Source organism: Vombatus ursinus, unplaced genomic scaffold (assembly GCF_900497805.2).
Source record: "Vombatus ursinus unplaced genomic scaffold, bare-nosed wombat genome assembly UNPS02014804.1, whole genome shotgun sequence".
NCBI lineage: Eukaryota > Metazoa > Chordata > Mammalia > Diprotodontia > Vombatidae > Vombatus > Vombatus ursinus.
The window spans coordinates 8,371,720-8,393,927 of NW_020954582.1; the positions used below are offsets into that span (position 1 = coordinate 8,371,720).

The 22,208-nt window shown below is 41.0% G+C and overlaps 1 protein-coding gene across 6 annotated transcripts in view; it reads right to left on the reverse strand.

Moving 5' to 3' along the window:
• Nucleotides 1-22,208, reverse strand: part of SRSF11 (serine and arginine rich splicing factor 11) — a 40,805-nt gene that overhangs the window by 7,744 nt on the left and 10,853 nt on the right. For 2 of the 6 annotated variants that reach the window (XM_027874018.1, XM_027874016.1), the window contains exons 2-9: nt 22,028-22,123; nt 20,177-20,424; nt 13,140-13,273; nt 9,290-9,399; nt 5,244-5,336; nt 4,455-4,504; nt 2,985-3,112; nt 1,550-1,631 (exon numbers count right to left, since the gene is read on the reverse strand). In XM_027874018.1, the coding sequence (XP_027729819.1) occupies nt 1,550-1,631; nt 2,985-3,112; nt 4,455-4,504; nt 5,244-5,336; nt 9,290-9,399; nt 13,140-13,273; nt 20,177-20,397 (818 nt within the window). In that variant the 5' untranslated portion in view covers nt 20,398-20,424; nt 22,028-22,123. Of the gene's footprint in view, nt 1-1,549; nt 1,632-2,984; nt 3,113-4,454; nt 4,505-5,243; nt 5,337-8,560; nt 8,683-9,289; nt 9,400-9,692; nt 9,808-10,447; nt 10,557-11,046; nt 11,109-13,139; nt 13,274-20,176; nt 20,425-22,027; nt 22,124-22,208 lie in introns of those variants that run through there. The other 4 variants (XM_027874021.1, XM_027874019.1, XM_027874017.1 and 1 more) reach the window with 4 other exon arrangements.

Below are 22,208 nucleotides of genomic sequence, written 5' to 3' on the forward strand. Positions count from 1 at the left end.
CACCCCCCCCCCCCCCCCCCCCCCCAAGGCCTGCAGGCAGCTTGGCCCTTCAGCTGGTCTATGTAGGGATGGCATGTTCTCCAGTCCATGTCCCAGATGGTGGCCACAACAGAGCTCAATGTTCTAGGTTACGACCTGCGCTGTTAGTAATGGAGCCTAAGAGTCAGAGAGCTACGGGCTCAGATCGCGCTTGGTTTTTTACCTCAACTGTTATCTAACCATGCTGTTGCCACTCAGTGTTTACATTGGTGGACTCTTTCACGATTAGATTTAGCCTGCCAAAATTATAGAATCTATTATTATACAAATAACAGCACTTCATCAATAAAAGGTCAAACTAACTTCTGTTTAATGATCAAGTAACTAAAATGGTAGATGACGGGAATTCTATAGATTGTTGAATCCTAAACAAAGACAGCATGGGGAACTATCTGAAGGCACAGTGGCCATTAACTGTTCATTGTCCACTTACAAAGTACCTGATAAAGGTCTAGAAGGAAAAACCAGAGATTCCAAAAGTAAAGTAGCAATGTGCTCCAGGGTTGGCTGGTTGGTGTGTTTGGAGGATGGGGATGGGGAGGGGAGAACAAGAACGGCACAATGACGATTAGTACAAATGAGAAGGAAGGATCAAGTGGCACATATACATGGTGGGGAGTCCACTCTAACAAGACTGGGAAAAGAAAACGCAAGACTGGGGAAAATTTTAAACGCCAAAGAGAAAAGTCTGAATTTTAACCTAGAGGTAATAGGGAGCCATTAGTGATCATTGGGAAGGGTGCGGGTTGGGGGGTGGGGTTTACAATCAGACTGGTGCTTTAGGAAAATCATTTTGATGGTGGCGTAGAGAATGGAATGCAGTGAGGAGGGAGACCAGACAAGAGGCTCCCACAAATGAAGCTGATAAGGAAGGGGCAGCTACTTGGCTGGGTGGATAGGTCTGGCCTCAGACACCTCCTAGCTGTGTGACGCTGGGGCAAGTCACTCAACCTGTTTGCCTTAATCCACTGGAGAAGGAAATGGCAAATCACTTCAGTATCTTTACCAAGAAAACTCCATGGACAGTATGGTCCATAGGGTCACTAAGAATCCAACAGGACTGAACACCAACGAAGGTGATAAAGACCTCAACTCAAGCAACAGCATTTTAAGTAGAAAGAAGGGACAGTACAAAAAAGATATCATAAAAGCAAACATTTGGAAATGAAATGGCACGTGGGACAACAGTGATGGGGTAAGGATGATGCCCCCCCCCAAGCTGCAAACCTGGGTGACTGGAGAGATTCGGGTATCTTTGTCAATAAAAGGGGAAGGACCAGAGGGAAATGGGTTTGGTTTCAAACATACTGAGTTCAAGATGCTTATGGCAGCTGAAGAGACAAGGGGCTTAGATTTATACTGTCTTCATATTTTTAAGAAACAGACTATCTTCTTCGGTCTACTGATCAGCCCCAAATCTACAAACGCCCAGCACGGTACCCAAAAAGGGTATGACTCACGAAAGACGACTCCGACAAGTCAAGTAACAAATGGGAAATAGTGCTCTCACCTATGCCTGGAAGACGAAGGAGTCCTCCTCCTCCTGGAACGTGACCTTGATCTCGAATGCCTCCGTTTTTCTTCTTTCTTATCTGGAAATAAAAGTCCCTGGGTTTACACGTATGTTGAACAGCATCATGATGCATCTTAGGAACTCCTGGGAGACAGCATCTTTACAAACAGTCATCTTCTCATTCTAAGTTCTACATCTTCCCTCTCATTGGCACTTCCAATCTCTCTCAGATATTTCTCATGTTCATGAAATAATCCTTAGAATTCAGTTTTCTGAAGCGGGATCTATTTCTCTTCAATTTAGTAATAAGCACTGAGCTCAGGGCAAGTATTACTTTATGAGACTAGCTGTTCAAAGGACAGATTCTACTACCCATCACGCTTTTGCAATGTTCACTACCTCAGAACTAAGACCATCTTTTCCTTTTACATCCTTGCCTATAGGAAGGGCTCCCTCAAAGGGCTTAAGAAAGACTTTCTATGCTCAAAGAAATCTCTCCATCTCCTTCCCATGTCTAATCCCAAATGGCTTTCACCGGCTCCCTCTCTTTAGCATCTGTGGTGGTAGAAATTTAATTCAATCCAAGAAATAGCTATGAGGCACCTAATATGTGTGAGACCATAAAAAAGTTCTTTTCAAGGAGCTCATACTCATGGGAGAGCTGGAGCTGAAGGACCGAGACTGGAATTCCAGAGACATGTTGCTTTACCCCTTCTAGGGGGTCTGTTTTATCATTAAAATGGGAGGAACCCACAAAAAAAACCTCCAAGGATCCTTCCAAACCTTTTCACTGTCCCAGCTCTCTATCTGAAAGATGGCCCTACTAACCCAAGGCGTTACCATCCGTGGGCTCTGCCAGGTGTTTTTCCTTCCAAGCTCTGCCTATATGTCAAGAGTTTTTATTGATCTTTTCACTTTTCAATAAGTTAATATATTGTAAAGACTGATTTTTCCTTGCATCATGGTCCACCAAGCAACAACAATAGTAATGACGCTTCACAGAATGTTCCCGATGATTGCTTCTCAGTAATACTGGAATCCCCAACACCTCCCCACTCCTCAGACAAAGCCAAGATTATAAACGTCTCATAAGCCTGAAGGGACAAACCCAAACATCTAATTACTACTATTCATTTCTTCACATATTAAAATATGTGCAAATCTGCAGAATCAGAATGTTCTCTGCCAGACCCTTTGACTCGCCCAGTGTCACAAGGCTATGTAAACTCAGAGGATCTTCCTGACCCCAGGACCAGCACTCGGTGCACTATGGCACCACCTAGCAGCCCCAAGCCACAAACACGCTTGTTTCAAATGCATCTAAGTGGACTCCTCTGATGACATGATTAAGAAGGAGACACACTCCCCTTTTATGTCTGTGGCATGCACACATCCACATACAACCATGCACATGTGCAGAGTCAGAACTTACCTGGCTCTATTGCAGCGGAAATCAGTGACTGCGCTTCTCTCACTCTTTTCATTGCCTCCTCTATTTCTTTACTAGAGGTATCTGATTTTAGACTTGGTGAAACAAGACCTGCAGCGACATGGTTCAACCTGAAACCAACAAGGATGTCAGTCCTAGTGTGCGGTTTAAAATACGATTTCAGACCAGATTTTCCTATTTAAAAATTCAGAGCCATGCTCTTAGATATCGACATAGAAGGCTAATCAAGAACAGAGCTGGCGCGTGCAAGACGACGACACCCAGTGAAGCCCAGGGCAGGAAGAAGCCTCACCTCCTCCAGGAACTCAAGCTCACACACCTCATTTCTCTCCTCGCTGCAACTCCCTCGGGACTTCTCTGACTGTCCATCGGGACACACCCCACCCCCCCCTTCTATCTTCCCATTTTCTTCCTTTTTTTTAAAAAAATATTTGTAAGCCCAGAGCTTTAGCACAGCGCCTGGCACGTAACAGGCACTTAATAAAACGTTTACTGACTATTGATTACTGATTGTGTAAACTGATTTGGGGGGTCCACTGAGAAATGATGAAAACTAAAAGATTTTTATGTTGGTGACAGGACCCTCAGCCATCCTGAAACCCCCTGGGAGGGAATCATGGCATCCAAGAGCCTGAACAGGAGCCTAAAAAATAAAGCTTCGAGGTGAATAACATTTGACCCCCCAATATCCTCGAGGTGTCCCAGAAGTCTTAGTGCAGACTACACAATCCCACACAGACTTCTGGGACCCCTTGATGAATGTTCCCCTCTGCAAAAAGTCCCTTATGAATACAGAGGTGCCAATTATGATGACGCTCTGAATATAAGATCTGAATATCAACCTTCCGGATCCCGACTCCCAAGGCTAGCCAGTGCCCTTCCTAAGGTCACATTGCTCCTTAGTGGGAAATATCACATGGCATCAGATACTAACCATGTTTATGAGGCTTAAAGCACCCTTTGGAAACAAGCTCTCAGCACCCATTTTACAAATGGGCCGCAGTACAATTACATAAAATCATGCAGTTACTCTCCCACAGAACTATTATGTCATGAAACCTTATGTGACATTTCACTACATGACTTTGGCCTCAGGTATTTTCCTAAATGAAAGTAAATGCCAAGCCAACTGCCAGAGCATATGCTCAGCCTTACTTGCGTTATGGGAGGCCGTGCCACTAAACTAAATGCTTCAGAGTCCACAGGGCTGGTAAGTAACTGTATGTTGTTGAAGGATAATTTGGTTACCAGGTGACTGGGTGAAACTTACGAAACCATATAAGTCACACAGGTAAAATTAGGAAATTTCTTTGGAAATGTTACAAGTTCAAGTAAAAATAAATCTAACATCCAGTTAACTTGCTACATAAATTATCCAAAAAAGAGCTGTGCTTTAAATAAAATTCACATTCCTCATCTGTAACACTTTGATTCATATTAAAGAAAACTTACTTAGGATCCACCGTGCTCATTAGCTTCAGTAATTGATCTGCTGCAAGAGACTATAAAAAGATAAAAGGGCATTTAGAAATACAACATACTATCTGATCAATAACTGTAAGAGATTCATCCCTTGGTGGCACTACCTACTTCACAATCCCATCGGAGTCAGTGGATGTGAAATGGCCACCACATCACCTCCCACACTGTTAGGACTTGACCTAAGGTTTTCATTCTTAGGCATGTCCTCGAAGGGGTGGTGAGGATGGGACAAAAGGATAGGATCTTACACATTTAAAAAATCCAAAGTTCATTAGCTAACGTTACATGAAGCAATGATTCCATGATAGTAATGGTCCTATAAAATAACTGACAGACCAAATTATCTGTAACCTCTCCATCCCAAACAATCTTGGAGAGTAATATGTGAAAGAGGAAAGAATATACCCAAACTGACTTACACACATAAGATATGTACATAAACCATCCTTCAAAAGAGTAAATGTGCACGCTGATTTCTGTGACTAGCCAAAGCTGCTGACACATAGGCTACCTGTCCAAATTATACACAACTGGCAACTATAAACACTGCAATCCTGAGTGGGAAACACCGACAACCCCAAATGCCATTTGGGCCTCATAATATCAAGTTTAGATGAAGAAAATAATTATCACTACACCAAGAGAACAAGATATGATTATAATTCTTGAAACAACAATTATCACAGGCACAGAAATGCAGCCTTTGTGAATAAAGGATGATAAATCAGGACAAAGACAAAGCAAAAAAGGAAACTCTACCTGGGAGTTCAAGTTCGCTCCAGGAAGCCCTAGAGCAGCAAGGGCAGGGTCCAGAGCAGGGGCCCCCAAAGCAGCCAGAGGAACAGCACCAATCTGTGCAGGAGAAAAGAAAGGTGTCTAGAGACTTCCAACACACACAAGCAAACACACAGACAACTCTTGGCACCACAAGCACGTCAGCAAGTCAGTTACACTGAGGTGAACAACTGGGTACATATGTTTACCCGAACACTCTCCAATTCATTACTGGATGATATCTGCACCCACTGTTAAAATTAAAAAAATAAAACTGAGATTACGCAGCAGAAAACAAGAATAAATTCTAATCAGGAGTCACTTCATTTCTCTAAATACACATGGTTTACATCAAATTATCAAGAGGCTGACACGCAAGCTGATTTTTCCATAAGCTGCTTACATTCTCTTGACCTCAGTCCTCAGTGCACTTCTCAGGACCCTAGTCAGCTCTGAAATTGCAGAATTCTGGCAGATCAAGTGTTTTGTCATTTTTATCAAGGATTTTCTTGGATCTTCTCCCAACTTAAAGAGCCCTACCAAGAATCCTTAGTGTTAACTACCAAACATTTCCTTTGGAAGAAGAAAACAAAAAAACACCCCAAATCCCAGGACCTACCAACAGGTCAAAATGCTTGGACCAGTAATAGATTGGTGTGTCCTGTGTTCTCTCCCTGCAACCGAAGTAAATATAACTCTCTACCTGCTAATTTGTAGAAGAGCAGCTGTAACAGTTTTTGTTTTTTATTTGGTTTTACAGGCTGGAAACATGATTTCTGGCAAAAATATTGAGAAAAAACAATATACAACAAAAATTTCTGGTGATTGCTATATGCTTAAAATATACAACTTATTTTTTATTAGGATACTTCAATAGCACTGTTGTTTTCTGAGGTTTGCTACAGCATAACCCAAAGATTCTAAAATAAAATTCTGATGCCTTTTGTCATTCATTCAGCTCCATCTTCCCCAAGAAAATCACTGGCTAAAAACATCTGACAGACAACAAGGTATTACAGAGAGCTTGCCTCAAGGCCTAAAGATCCGGGTTCAAGTCCTGCTTCTGACACACACACGGCTGGGGAACATAGGTCACAGACATAACAAGTAACTTTCTTCACATTGGTGGAGCACAGCCCTACCATAGTGGCCAGTGATCGCCATTGGCCAAGAGCCCAGGAACAGAAGCACTACCCACTGGAAAGGATACAAATGATGTGATGATGGCCAACCTCAAGCGCTGGAGGGCGGCAGGTCACACTGGAGCAGCAATGGAGGGCATTTTCTCACCTTGAATTCCCTACACTAGTGAAACTACAAGTCCGGTCATAATAAATAACTATACATATGTCCTTAGTCCCCCTGCCTCTCAGACAGAGGCATTTTGTTACGTTTTCTGGGACTTAAAAACAACTTTCTGTGTTACTATAATGACTTTTATCTTTATCAGTTTAGTTTTATTCATCAACAGTCCCAGTCCTCCCCATTGCCCCTAAACAGCCCTGTCTTTCTTTAGCTTTGCAGCTCTCAGAAGTCCAGTGGCTTTTAGTGATCCTTATATTTACACTGTTATAATTACAATTATCTTCTGAGTTATTTCTTTAAAAAAAAAAAATCAAGTCAAATTCAATTTTATTTTTTCCATCAACCCAAATTTGCCTTCCTCTATCCCTCCCACACCTCCACTGAAAAAGAAACAACTCCTTGTAACAAATAAGCAAAGAAAACAACTTCTCACATTGGTGGTGTTGTATCAATCTTACACCACGTCCCTATCACCTCCTCATCTGCAGCTGTATATTGTTTATTTCACACTACACTTAGTCCATATAAACCATGGCATGTTTTTTTCTGAATTCCTTTTTGATTTCCTTCTGCCCAACAACATTCCATTCATTGCCTTTCTTTCCAATTTCTTCATTGGTGCCCCCATTCAATGCAAATTCACTTTGCTTCAATTGAATGGGCCCATAAAAGGTACAGAGCTCATTTTTCCCTGACTTCCTTGAGGTCTAGCGTGGGATCACTAGGTCAACCAGAAATACATGCAAATGTCAAATCACTTCTTGATTTCAGGTTCCCTGCACTGAAATTTTTGTCATTTCTGAAACACCAAATGGTATGAAGTCAAAATCTTAGTTGCTTTACTAAGTACTTCTCTTACTGATTTGTAGAATTTTCTCATATGATTGCTGATAGTTTGAATTCTTTAAAGAATGGAATGGTTCTGGTTTGTGCTGATTAGCTTTATATTTTACAGAGGTAATGGAACTGTAATTTCATTGGTTTAGGGAACTTCCAGGTGAAGAAACTTCTCTACATCAGCACATTCTCTGAAAAGTAAAAAGGGCTTAGAGAGAGCTGCCTGGGGCAGGCATACAGTTCAAGTAACTGGTTCAAGTCAGTTTGCATCAGAGGAGGTAACCAAATCTTCATGGCTCTGCAGTCCACTCTAATTTCGTATTTGAGGGAAATGTTCTCTTTTATTTTAGATTTATAAAAACTCTAATTTTAGGTAGTAAAAATTGTCTTATTTGAGCGTTTTTTAATCTTTCTTTCCTTTGTTAAGAATTCTATGACTAATCAACAAACAGTTGTGTGAAAGGTACCTCAATTTTCTCTTCTCAATTTTTCATGTGACCTTATAAATTAAGGTCACATGCCCACTGTGAACCTGTTATGCCACAGGGGTTAAGAAGGTGGCTGACACCCAATTTCTGCCACTCTGCTTTCCAGTTTTCCCAACCGTCTTTGTCTCCACTCCTCCCCCCAATAAAGATCTCCTTCAGTTCTTGGGCTTAGCAAACATCAGTTTGTTTCTTGCTTATCCACTCTGTACCATCACTGTACATTTTTAAAAACCAGGATCAAATTGTTGTAACACCTGTTGTTTCAAAATCTAGCTTAAAATGCTACGATGCCAACATCTTTCAATTATTTGCTTTCCCATTTCCCTTGAGATTCTAGACCATTCATCTTTCAAACGGATTTTATCTAGTTCTAAAGAACTTCTTGGAGAACCATCCCAAACCCCTAAATTAATAAACAAATTTGGATAGTTTTGTGAACGCTATCACAATGAGTAATCAATCTTTCCAGTTACCAAAGTCTCTTTTCCCTGTAAAGTGTTTCAGAGTTGCAGTTATATAAACCATGCTTATGTCCTGGTAGGTTAATTTTAATAAAGTTCAAGCACTCTATAATTATCTGGAATGATTTCTTATCATTTCTTAATTTTTGTTAATCCTAGACATAGAAATGCTGGTGATTTTCCTGGACAAATTATATTCTATTAACCTTACCCAAGTTTTCAAACTTAGTTTAGCTGATCCTCCGGGCTCATCTAGGTACTCTCAGCCGTAAATGGATAATTTTGACTTCTTGCAACTTATAATGCACATATATATTTTTCGTTTTCTTTGAACTATGTCAAACATAGAGGTTTGAGAAAAAGAAAAAAATTATGACTTTTTAAACAGGTATACAGATTTTCTTTTAAGTCTGAAGCACAGCACCAACATTATCGTATTGTGCAGTGCAGTTAAGAACCTCTAGAGCCATTAGGCTTATGAATTATGGACCACGGGATCACAACTCATTATTGTTAAGTTCAATCAAATTATTACTATAATCAATTATGGTCAGGAACAGTTATAACTATTAATTCATGAGACCTGGCAGTAGTCACTTTTGTAGCAATAAGTATGGCCACATGTTTACATGTGCTAGCAAATTTGAGTGAGTGCCTTGTTTTTCAGGGGTGGGAGGCTGCAAAAATAATCTTTAGTATGTTAGACACCTGAAATTTTGTTTTTGCCAAGTTTTATGCAGTGTAACTGTATTTGAAAATAATTAAGCACATACCACGTAGAAAGCACTGTACTTTGTTAGCTAAGCTGTGAAAGTAAACGCCTGTCTCCTAACTCTCGGTACTTGTGCTGCCGTGAGGCCATGTCTTAAAAACACTTCACCAGTTCTATTCACATTTCTCCATTCTTTCTCATTTTCTCAGAATTGACGAGGAGCAGTACCTGGGTAAGGGGGTTGGGGGTTGGCAGAAGTCCACCACCAGGCAGAAGACCTGCCACTGCATTAGCTGGTGCCAACAGAGACAGAGCCTTAGTCTCATCAGGAATAACTCCTGCAGAGAGATAGCCATGCATTAGAATACATTCTTGTTCAAGACAGAAAACACACAAAAACACCCAGAAAATGTCTCCCTGATACACCACCTGAGTTTGTTGAAAGTACTTATGTTGGCTAAAATATAAAGCTTGAATTCTATTAATATTTATCACTAATTTTATGTCAGAATGAAACTTCAATGTGTGAAATTTTGACTTCCTTTTTCTCTACAAATGGTTAAGTTTCTAGAGTAAAAAAAATAGCACAATACACACTACTTTTTTGTTAACACTGCCAAGATGTCATCACCTGTACTCGATTTTTAAGTCATGAACCAAAGGTAAGCAAGCACAGTCGGCTCTCCAGGGTGTGCTCTCAACTTTCAAAAGCTGTTTTATGAACACGACTCGTGTCGGCTGCTTCACTATAAAGCACACAGAAAAATCAAGATACACAAGACAAAAAAGGTTGATTTAGGGGTTAATAATATGGCACAGTTCACTATGATCTTTTTTACACCTACCATACAAATTTCGTAAAAATTAAAGAGAAGAAAGGTATGTAAGGAAATTTTCTGTTGAATCAAGCGTAGGGCTTTTGCTGACTCAAAGTGAAACTGAATGGCTCTGCAGATCTTTGAATATTCACTGGGTGCGTGAAGGGTATAGACTTTGGCACATTCCTTACCTGCGTAGTGAAATGCTTTATGTTCCGATACGTGCCATGCTAACTGTACCAAAAAATGCTGCTACATATTGCCAGTTAAAAAGCAAACTTTGGCCCAAACTCTTGAAGCCACAAAAGACAAGTATGTCCATTTTAAATGCCTAGTCTATGTATTCAGCATAAATATTAATAAGGGTCCTACGATAAGACAATACTCATGTAGACAATTTTAATCCTATCCAACAGCAAAAGCCCTATACAGATAGATGGATTAATCTGTTAATGTGCCCAAGCCCCCAAAATGAGAGTTCAATAATACAATTTAACTACATATTTGCAAATACCAGTAGTATTTCTGTAATACATATTAAGAAACTGCATCTCATCATAAAACATACAATATGTACAGGGCACTTAAGAGAAACTGGATAAGCTGCAGAAGAAAACTGTTGGGTGGTATTTTCAGCAGGGCCTGGTATATAGTTCAGGCTGAACCAGGGAAAAGAACTGTAAAACACAACAACAAAAAAGAAAAACCACTGTTAAATAAAGGTAATGGTTCCTTCCACCTATACTGAGAGTGCCGATAATATAAACAAATGTACAATACACAGCACTGTTATCTTGTTTGCGTCAGAGCTGTCATCAATTTAGATACCAAGAGTTATGGAGGGAGAGGGGGGAGAAGATCATTTGGATAGTGGGCACTAATTAATGCATCAATATATTAACATACCTACAGAGATTAAGGGATAATTTTGCATGCAAAATTATGTCTCAGAAAGAGGATATATAAAATATCAACATCTTTATCTCAAATTAGTGCAATTGCAACATTTCTGGCAATCTAAAGAGAAATCCTCTTGAACTTATTGTGAGACACCTAATAGAAGATCTGCATCCATTAAAAAAAAATCATGCATCCGATCCTCTGATTTAAAAAAAAAACTATTTAAAAATAAAACTACAATTTGAAAATAGCAATGAGGCCCCTCACCAGTTAATTTTCATGCGTCAAGAGTTTTTTTTTTACTGCTGCTTTGATAGAACCATGAAATACTGCATGAATGTGTAGAAATGAAAGAAAAAGAAACAGACAAAAGAAACAAACATTAACCAAGGAACCTAAATAATCCCCCAATCCATTAATATTAAGAGTTCCTTCCAAATCTAACTATATCACAATGTTTTCAGTTTCAGGTTATGCCTTCCCATAGACTCTGCGCGTACAATTCTGACACACTGAGCAAGAGCCAACACCAAAGGGTAAGAGCTAAAAATGGAGTGGAACTGTGAGAGGGGGAAGCAGAATGTGTGCAGTGAGACACCTGGTGCCAGGCAACATTAACACCGCACATCATAAGAGAAATACACCAAGAATAGGTTTTTGAAATGAAAATCATCCATAATTCAATAGATTAAAAAAACTCACTCTCAAAAACTCCTCTAAAAAAGTGACAATGTTCCCTTTTAAACCGTATATGAAAAGCTGCTGTTTCATGGTATGCTGGAAAAACTTGATAGAAGGCTTATCCAACAAAGGACTCCTTTCTCTAGAAAAGCCTCCCTAAAAGGTCCTTACAAATTCTTTTCTGGGCATCTGCACCAAGACCCATCAATCAGGCTCACGATCTGGATTTCTTTGGGTGCCAGGTTTCTTCTCCAACAGGCACAATGACAAAAAGGAAGTGACTCAACCAACACACACTACCCCAGGGAAGATTGTTCATAGCCAGGCTCTTACTCTTTAGTACTGAGACGGATATACTGTTACAGAGCATGCCTTCGCCAGGAGCAGAAGATCAAAGTGATTTCTTGAGAAAAACAAAATCAATCTCTCCAAGTGCTCTGGACTAGAGATCTTGAAATCCAATTATCGGGCATGGTGCAAATTTTCAGGTTGATACTGAGAGTTGTAAGTTATTTTCCTTTTAGAAAAGCCAGTATCAAGAAACTAGTTGCCCTGACCAGTTCATGAAAGAAAAAATGGCAGATTTAAAATGCCTGGCCAATAAATGCAGTAATTATACATATTTACCTAAATTCCAGTAATTCTCCTATATTTCACTGATTTTTCTTAACCACGTGCTACATTTATAGAGAAATAAATCAAGTAAAGGTACATTTATACTAAAGTCTGCCTCAAGTTTCATAAAGTGGCTGTAAAAGTGCTGTCTTGTCCCATTGTTAAGATCCACCCACCCCACTTTTGTCCTGTCCAATTACTTTAACAGCCTAAAATGTAAAAAGAGAGAAAATGTGGTTAACATTTGGTGACACCAGGAAAACACCTGGGGGGCTTGAGCGGGGCTTGCTGGCCTTTAGTTATTGTCTAGAATCCCCTGTAGCGGCAGAGGACCCACTGTTTTTCAGTCATCTGGAAGGGCTTTGCATTTGCCTTCTCCACTACAAAAATCACACACACAAATAACAGAGAGAAGAGTTTATTATTTAGTGAAATTCTATAAAGTATAGCAAGGCTGAACAAGAAAACTTGGAATAAAATAAAATGCCCAGTGCCCCTCTGGCACCTAACCTAAAGGAATTTTTGGCTTTTCACACAAACCACAATCATTCAACCCTTGGTATACTGGAATCTACAATTTGGTAAATTTAATTGGAAATATCAGTGAAAGGAAATAATGACCACTACTGTTCTCATTTGTTTTAAAAGTAGAATTCCAAGTCATGCATTTTTTAAAGGCATCTATATGGAGGTGCATATATCAGACTGCTGATTTTTAAGGGCCTTTTTTAAGGGTGGGGGAAGAGGGGTTAAACTCAACACCAATTAAGATAATTGCTTACTAAATGTCTTTTAGGAATTGGAGTTAAGGACAGTTATTTTATTTTCACTAATAAAAAAGAGCTAAACTGGAAAAATTGGAACCGACTCTGATTTCGAAAATTAAGAGTGACTAAAAATTGGCCATAATATCAGTAAAAACTATGGACCACAGTATACCAAGGGTCTCAAAATGTTAATTGCTTAGATTTTTAACATGCTACTATTACTCACTCTACAAAACTAGACTGAGGTAGACGGTCATCAAGAGGATGGCCACATAGGCAGTGAAACAAAGCACAAACCTTCTGCATAGGGAACGACTATCAAAGCTCTGTCAACGAACACAGTGTTTGTCAGATGCTGTGCCACAACTGCTGAGTCTGGATCATGGAACTTTACAAAACAGACACGTGAGGATACTGGCAAAGGCGAGTCACTAAAGAAAAAAAGAGACAACGGGAGAAAAAAGATTAGTTACCACAGTACTACATTATTACAAAAAAGAAAAATCACAATTGGGGGCCAGAAGTCAAAGGTTTCCAAATACTATTTGTAATCTAGAACACTGAATTTATATAGCATTTCCAAAAGAAAAGCATGATTCTACTTTTACAATTTAACAACGCTAAAAGTCAGTAAATCTTTCAAAATTTACTATGTACTCATTGCAATTTTGGCTGTCTAACAAGTGTTAATAACCAATATAAGGTAGATGCATCAACAAGCTTCCAGTGAAACTGCCCAATTGTCAATGCACCAGATCACGCCCCACATGGTTGGGACAGTTCTGCTCCAGGCAGTACATGAACATTCCGAGAAAACTGGATGCCTCATAGTCAGTACATCCTCTGGGTTTCACATACCTACCCCTTTCTTCTGCATAAACTCTTGACCACAATGATAAAAGAAATTTATAATCAAATACAAACTTCACAGCAAACATCACAGGTTTTTGGAGATGGAGAAAAAGTAAAAAAGCTTTGCTTATCAATCTGATCGTGCTAAGCTTCAGAGAGAAGAGGGGTTTCTTTTGCTCTAGCAAGCTTCACATTTAGAGAGGGTACTCACCAGCCTTAAGCATAGTGTAAGTTGAATAATTTAGATATTTTGGTTTATGACTTATTGAATATATACAGTAAAAGGGGACAATACAGAATGTCTAATAGCTGAAGATCTTGATTTTCCCATTCTAAGGTTTAGAATTTCTTTAAAATTATTATGTACTATGCTTGCAAATAATTCAGTATCAACTACTATATAAATGTTGCCTCGAGGCTGTTGTCTTTTGATTCTAAGTCTATCTAAATGCAATACAAGAGTCTTAACATATTTATAAAAATATGGGTCAATAGATTGGGTAGTGGTGGTGTGAATCCTTTTTTTTGGTGGACAGTGGAATATAGAAGGGAAAGATGCTAATGAGCGGTCGATAAATCTCTTCAAAGGTTGTAAACAGTCAAAGCACCCACTGGGTAGGAGCAGGGACTGGACTTGAGACTGACTGGTATAGAGAACTCCCAGGGAAGGAAACTGCCTCTACTGTTGCTTTGGGGGCAGGAAGAGGTTACTTGCCCAGAGTTACATAGTAACTAAGCATTAGTGGTAGGACTGGAACCCAGGTTTTCCTGGTTTTGAGGCTAGCCCTCTACTTCTTCAGTAGCAGAAGGCCCTCTGAATTATTTTCATAATGATGTTTAAATGAAACTTGTGACCTACAGCCCTTAAAATAATTCCAAATGCTAACAGTTTTCATCTTAGAATATACTTAGGATTCGATGCTCTCTTCCTAGTGAACAGGACTCTCTTCTTAATAAAGGTCCACAGTACTCTGAAAAGCATCTTTTATGGATAATCTCTGCAGCCAGAAGGCGGGTGGATGTAGGAAGCACTGGATCAGGAGAAGCCCTGGATTCAAATTACCCATGGGAGTAAGTTGAATCATCTTTCTGAGCCTCCGAGGATAACAGATTTGGATCTCCAAGGGATCTTAAGAGATCATGTAGCCCAAACCATTCATTTCAGAGATAAGGAAACATATCAAGAGATATACAGGAAATTGCCCAAAATAACTCAGGTGCTAAACTCAGAGCTGGCATGTGAGCCAAGGTTCTTTGATGTTAAATCTAGTGCTCTTTCCACCATATATAGCATAGTGGTAGGTTCTCCCACCTAAAACTGTAAAATGAATATTCTGAAGTTTTTAAAAATTATCCTTATGCTACCCAAGATAAAAAAATAATAAATATTACTTTACCTAAATCTTCCACGTGTAGCTAATGATTACAAGGAAACAAACCCCTAAGAGCATATTTAGAGACTTAAATTTAAAACTCTTAAGAATCACTATAAAATGGTATCAGCCAATTGTAAACGTAATCTAGTCTGAGATGATCTGAAAATGTGCTGCTGCTAAGGTGACAACAGGCAGCCTGAACTACGTTAAAATATAATTATGAAACATTTAATAAAATAAATAAAAATAGATAATGTTATATTTTAAACTAAATCAATATGTGGCTGCCAGGGACCTTATGTAGGAATTAGGGGCCATGATTCTACTACAGTTTGACATAACTGATCTATGTGGAATAGAAATACAATAGGATGCTCCTACCGTCAAGAATGCACTTACGTTTTATACAAAAAATGTCACTTATCAGACATCAATATGATAGAAAACATGATCACTGGTAAGCAACACACAGGAAAAGGAAATCTGGAGAGCAGCAATTCATCAAGTACTTACTGCTCAAAGCAGGACTCCTGCCATCTGCTGGACAGGAATATTCCCTACAGAAAAGCATGTGCTTGAGCAGAACGGGGTAACAATCTGCATGCTTGCCTATTTAAAACATCCAATTTCCTTTGCTCTGATTTCAAGCTAGTTTGTTTTATCCCAGATTTGTAGTATTTTCAACTCATAGTCCCTATTCTAGAGCAGTAAAAGGGGTGATAATGTCCAGGGTTGTAACAGATAATTCTGAAGTCCATTATCAACCTTGTCCCAAAAACTGAGGGTCCTTCCCTTTCACCTCAGCTTTTGTGACTATATTACCATTAAGAGTTTAACAGGTAAAGGAAGCCACTTTGAGTTTGGGAGAAGTTCAGTACTTCTCTCTCAAAAATACAACCTAAATTACTTGCTTTTTGGCTGAATGCTGGTACTCCAATTGAAGCTGTAAAAGAACCGGACACCATGCCATCAAATGACTAAATGAACTACAAGTACTTAGCTTGGGGAACAGAGGAAAACAAAACATGCGTCTCAAAGGGAGGGAGCAAGATAAGGGGAGAGAGATTTATGCTTTGACAGTCAAGAGTTGTACTGTGAGTATTTTAAGGATTATCTAGAGGAACAGGGATTTTTTCTTTTCAACTGGCACCAGAGTGTCAGAACTAAGACAACTGATTACTTGCAAAGAATGCAGGAGTTGGGAACCAGAAGAGTTGAGTTCAACAAATTCTGTATCTGGCCCTTTTACTATCATTATGACCATGGACAAGTCACTTGACCTCTGAGTCTCAGTTACTCCATTTGTAAAATGAAGTAAAACACCTTATACACCACACCTACACTTCCAAAGTTTTTGTAAGGCCCAAATCAAATCTCTGTAAAGAGCTTTGCAAAACTTAAAGTGCTATATGTTAATTTATATTGTTACCGGAAAGATCTCCACTCATTCACCCAATTAGTCCTCCATCTAGAACTTGAGGTACTGTCATTTGCAGTGGGATTAAGGATAAAAATAACAAGGTTTCAGATCCAAAAAATTAAATGTAGAGTCAAATCATCATGCTTGATATTGTCACAGGAATTTTTTTTTAATTAGGAAGAACTCTCTCACTACCTCAACTGAGCCACATCACCTAATGACAACTGAAAACAAAGGAATAACAACTGGGAGAGGGGGAAAAGAAAGAACTGAAAATTATCTGGTAGTCGAGAGGAATCAGAATTTGTTTTCAGAGTAAAAAAGAATCATTTAACAGACATTTCCTTAGTGTTCATCATGGACAAAGCACTAGGCTTTTTTCTCTTACATACTTTGGAATTTCCAACAAGTTCCATGTTGATATATATACACTGTGATTTGATTTCTCAGCTGCACAATTCTCTAGTATAACATCCCAACGGAACAAAAGGTGCAACATGGTGTGAACAGCAACAACAAACCCATAGCTTTTTAGAAAAGCTGCGTCCATCAAGGCAGAGCATCACTCTTCAGGGATGTTATCAAAAATGATAAGACCAGCTGTTCTCTTCTTCTGGTGTTTTCACTCGGATTACGACTTGTGCTTTTGTTTCATCGTCAATCATACCAAGTGCATTACATTTTAATTATCTCCAGAAAGTGGCCTCAACCCCTCAAGGAATGTCATTTTCTGTTTAAAGGCTACAATCAATGCTGATTATCAGCAGAATGCCCATTTTTCCAAACAAAGTCTCTCTGAAGCAATAAGCTAAACATTTTTCACCGTTCAGATCAGTAATTACCTCATCAAATAAAGGGAAGATCAACCCCTAAAGTGGCTTGTTCTTCTAACTCATCTAGTCCACAGGTTCTCCAAGGGGGCTGGGATCAGGCCCCAGATACCTGGGGGTCTCCAGGCTGGAACTATTTGTATAATGATACTAAGTCCTGATTTCCCCTATCCACTTCTGTTATCGCTTTAGTGCACAGTGGAGTGTCCCAGAGGCCGTGTGAATTGTGAACAAAAGCTTCAGTTGCAGCATGCAGACAGGGTTGATATCTTGTCTACAGAGTTGTACTTGGGCCTTACAAATGGACAAATCGGGCTGGACTTTTCTGTTTTGCTTTTATTCATCTATTATTAGCCCCAACTAATCATTTCCAGCGAAGAACTATTAAAAGTATCGAATAACTTTTCTGAACCCCCTGGTTAATCCGGGGACAATTACGTTGCTATTTGCACCAATGGTGTCAAAGCAATGGTGAATGAAACTGCTGATGCCTTAGATGGAATCCAGGCGAGGGCACCAAACTATACCAGTCGTCACTGTGTTCTTCACAGACACAAGCTCCCAGTAAAAACAACAACCCAACAGTTTCATTTCAGCCCTTCAGAAAACAATAAAATTAAGTTTATTAAATCTTAACACTCCCTCCCCCCGACTCCCGTTCACATGTTCCTAATGCTCTGTGCGACAGAATGGCAAGTCCTCATGGAGCACAGCCTGGAGGAGAAGTTGTGGGTTTAGGAATGAAAAGATGGCTATTCCAACTTGGGTAGGATGTAGGATGCTTGGCATACATTATAAAAAATTAATGATGTGAGCACTGACTGGCACTTTAAGGAAAGAAAACTGACTTTTTTTTTGTTGCCAATGATAACATTGAAGCTTTCAAGAGAAAACTATAATTTTGGAATATTTGTATTCGACACCAGTTTGACAGCTTCCCAATACTTAAGGACTTTTCTGATGAGATTGGTGGTGATAGTAACGAATGCACACTTTCAATGTTGTATAATGAAACGTGTTCACATATGGAAGATAGACATGTACCAATATTTTCCAGATGAGTGATGTGCAACATATTACAAAATCATTCATGGTGTAAAAGAAGCATTCAAAGCACAGGATATGCTGACAGATTAAAAAAAATTCATGATATGGTTTTAGATCCTACATAGCAACTAACCTTTAAGAAACTATGAGTAGTTGGGTTTTAGCGTAGTAACAAAAGAATAATATCCATTATCTGAAAAAGTTATTAAAATACTCCTTCCCATTCCAACTACTTATTTGGATGAGGCTGGATTTTCTTTATATACTTCAACCAAAACAAAGTATTGCAACAGACTGAATACAGAAACAAACAGAAGAATCTAAGCTGTCTTCTATGAAAGCCAGACATTAAGACGTGTAAACCATGTAAAAATAAATAAAAGAGCTATTATTTTTTGGGGGGGGTGGGGGGTCCTGGAAAGTATATTTTTTATAAATGTTATTTATATTAACATGGGATGGGTTTATTATTAAAGTAAATTAATACATATTTTAAAATTTTGTGAGTTTAAATTTCTAATGCAGTAAATATTGGTGGTTAAACAAAACCTCTTTGGGAACCTCAATAATTTTTAAACAGTATAAAGGTGTCTTGACAGGAAAAAAAAAAAAAGCTTGAGAACCACTGATTTAGACAACCATGAAATGAGGCTTACAGACTTGCTCTCAAGGTTAAGCAACAAGCAGTAAGTGGCAAAGGTAAGACCAGAACAATGGTCTTTCAGCTCCCAACGTGGCTTTCTTTCCCATCGTACTCTGCTTGTAAGTGCTTATTTCCTATTCCAGTAGCTGCCTAACTCTTCAGTAATTTCTTAATACGTAATTTCTGAATTTCTTAAATTTAAATTTCTTAATAATAGGCTGAGGGGAAATTGCTTAGGATGATAAATGCATTTGTACTTGACGCTAGGGACAAAAATCTCATGATTTTTGACTTCCTATCATATTTTTCTATCTCTGCCATATTATTTTTATCCATCAACACCAAATGCCATCCAAGTAAATAAAGTTACACTCAAACTTAATTTTCCTTCTCTTCCCTTGTGGAAAAAAGTTCAATCTCCTCATTACAGAATGGGAAACTCAGGGCTCTGAAAACTGAAGTGACTTGCCAAAGAGGTATTCAGTATGTGAAGAGAGGGGTCTCTGACAGACCGGACACCAAAGCTAACATCATTCTAAAATGCCGCCACCCCGCCCCCCTTCTTAGCCTTTTCCTATACACTACACTTTCCTGTTACCCGTTAAAAAAAAACCAACTTAAGTAAGGCACACCTACTGTTAAAAGCAATGATCTGCCATTTAGTTTAAAGATAAGAGAACCCAACCATAAATTAAATAGCGTGTTAATGTACCAAACATGGGCTCCTTAAAATTAGTTATATTAGGAGAAGGAAAAAGAGCTGAAATAAAGACATCGCTCCACACAGCTGAGTAACCAGGAAAGAGGCGACTGCGGCGGCAGCACGCGGCTGAAGTGTAAGTTAGTTCAGCAGAAGAAAAAGGCCAGTCTCTCCCCAACACACAGGGCACGTGATCAGCTCCGTGGTCAGCCCCGACGCGGCAGGGGGTGGGCTGTCGCAGGTAAGGAAGCCGCCGCCGCCCCCCCCCCCTCCCGCACCCCCCCCCCCCCCCCGGACACCAGGACCGTGCGAGCTTCCTTCCCCACACGATCTCCGATCGCACTGTCTGCACTGTCTGCCCTCCCCGGGCGTCTCTGGCATTCCTCACGCCGGGTCTGTGCCCAGGGTGGGGGGAGGAGGACACACGGGGCCCGCCCCCCGCCCCTCCCCCCCAACGGCTACTCACTCGGGCGGGAAGAGGCGCAGCTCGTCGATCTTGCCCAGGAAGCCGAAGAGAGTCCGCATCTGCTCCGAGCTGGCGCTCGGGGACACGTTCGTCACCTGGATGACCTCGGTGCCGCCGCCGCTGCCGCCCCCGGGCACGCCGCTGCCGCCGCCCGGGCCTCCGCCGCCGCTCGGACCCGGGCCCGGGCCCGCGGCGCTGGGGACGACGGTGGGCGTGCTCATGGCGCTCTCGGGCCTCGCTCGCTCCTGCTTTAACACATCAAACACACAACAAACAGTGAGAGGAGGGAGGGGAGGGGGAGGGGAGCCGGGGCCGCCGCCGCCGCCGCCGCCGCCGCGCCCGGGGAGGAGGGGGAAGAGAAAGAGAAGGAAGAGGAAGAGGAAGAGGAGGAAGGGGAGGAGGAGAGCGAGCGAGGGGCGGGCGGGCCCGAAAGCGGACGCTGAGAGCGGGGCCCGGCCGCCGACCGCGCGCAGGCCCAGGGACGCATAGAACAAACGGCCGCCCCCTTCGCTCGGGCTGGGCCTCGGCGTCCCACGAGGCCCCGCGCCGGCGCATGCGCGCCAAGCGCGCGCCGCGTCACCAGGACGGGCGGTGTCGTCATCCCGTAACGTCATTGGGGAAAGGGCCCAGGCCTCCCCGGGCCGCGCTTCTCCAACCCAACAGGGCTCCCCACTGCTCGCAGCGCCAGGCCGGCAGGCAGGAAGCCTTGCCTACCTCGGTTTCCCCATCGGTCAGACCGGGGTGACAGAGACCCTGGCTGGGAGACTCCCCTTTCCCTCCCATCACCTCTAGCATCGAGCCGGCCCAAGATTCCACACTCCCCTCCCCCCACTAGACTGTAAGCTCCCGGAGGGCAGGGGCCGCCGCCCCGGCCGGGCCTGGCCTCGCAGACATCTAGCAAGCAGGGGGATGTCCCGGGTTCCAGTCCTGCCCCGGACACCAGCTGTGTCCGCACGGCCAAGGACCTGCCCTCGGGTCCTTCCCCGCTCTGAGATGTAGGGACTGGGTGGTCGCCCCCAGCATCGAGGCCAGGTTCTCGGGCCCTTGGTGGGGTGCTGGTCAGCACGGACAGCTCAATGCTGCTTCGACCGGTGGATCAGAGGGGGAGGAGGGGGCTCCCTCTTCTCCCCGCCACCCCTCTCCCAACACTGTACTTCCATGGCATCTTTCCTTTTCGCTGAACACATTCTTTTTTTAATTTTTTTTATTTTACCTACTAGAGCTTTTTGTTAAATTACCAAAGCCTGAAATTTATCAGCTGGGCTCCGAAGTTGTTCCTTTAGATTGAATACCTTTAAGGACAGCCCCACAAAAAGCCGCCTTTCTGTAAGGATCCCTGCCAGCTGGGCAGCATCTTGGCTTGGAAAGCCACAGGTTAACAATACCTGTGTTCTACTACTTCTGTGTTTTCTTTATCTGATTACACATTTCCCGATTTATTTTAATCTAGTTTGGGCCAATTAGGGAATCCATTTGACATCTCTGCCTTAAGTAACCTCAATATTTAAATTTAAACAGCTGAATCTACTTTATAATCACCTATTTTTAACCTTTCAAAAATTTGTTTTTAAAATAACCAAGTAGCTTGTAAAACTACTTAATGATCAAACAACATCAGGGGCATACAAATATTCTCTGGGATTACTGAACCCGAAACTCCACTTAACAACAATTTAAGTATCTGGAGAGGGGGAAATATTTTGGTTTTGTCTTTGTATCTCTACCTAGAATTTAGCACAATGCCAGGTGAATGATAAATTCAACAACAACTTCATTAAATTTTGACAGGTATCTGAAAATACTAAAAATGCCAGCATTTGGACATTATAAAAACAAAAAGGCCAAACTCACCTGCTAATACACAGTTTTCATCCAATGAAATTAATATGCAGTTCCTATCAGGTACAGGTTTTTTTTTGAAGAATGCTGTGCCTTTATATGGGTGCTCTACAAACGAAAGATACAAACTATTCAGGCACAGAATAGGACAATCATGGATTTCAGCTTACCCACATTGGAGATGATTGTCCAA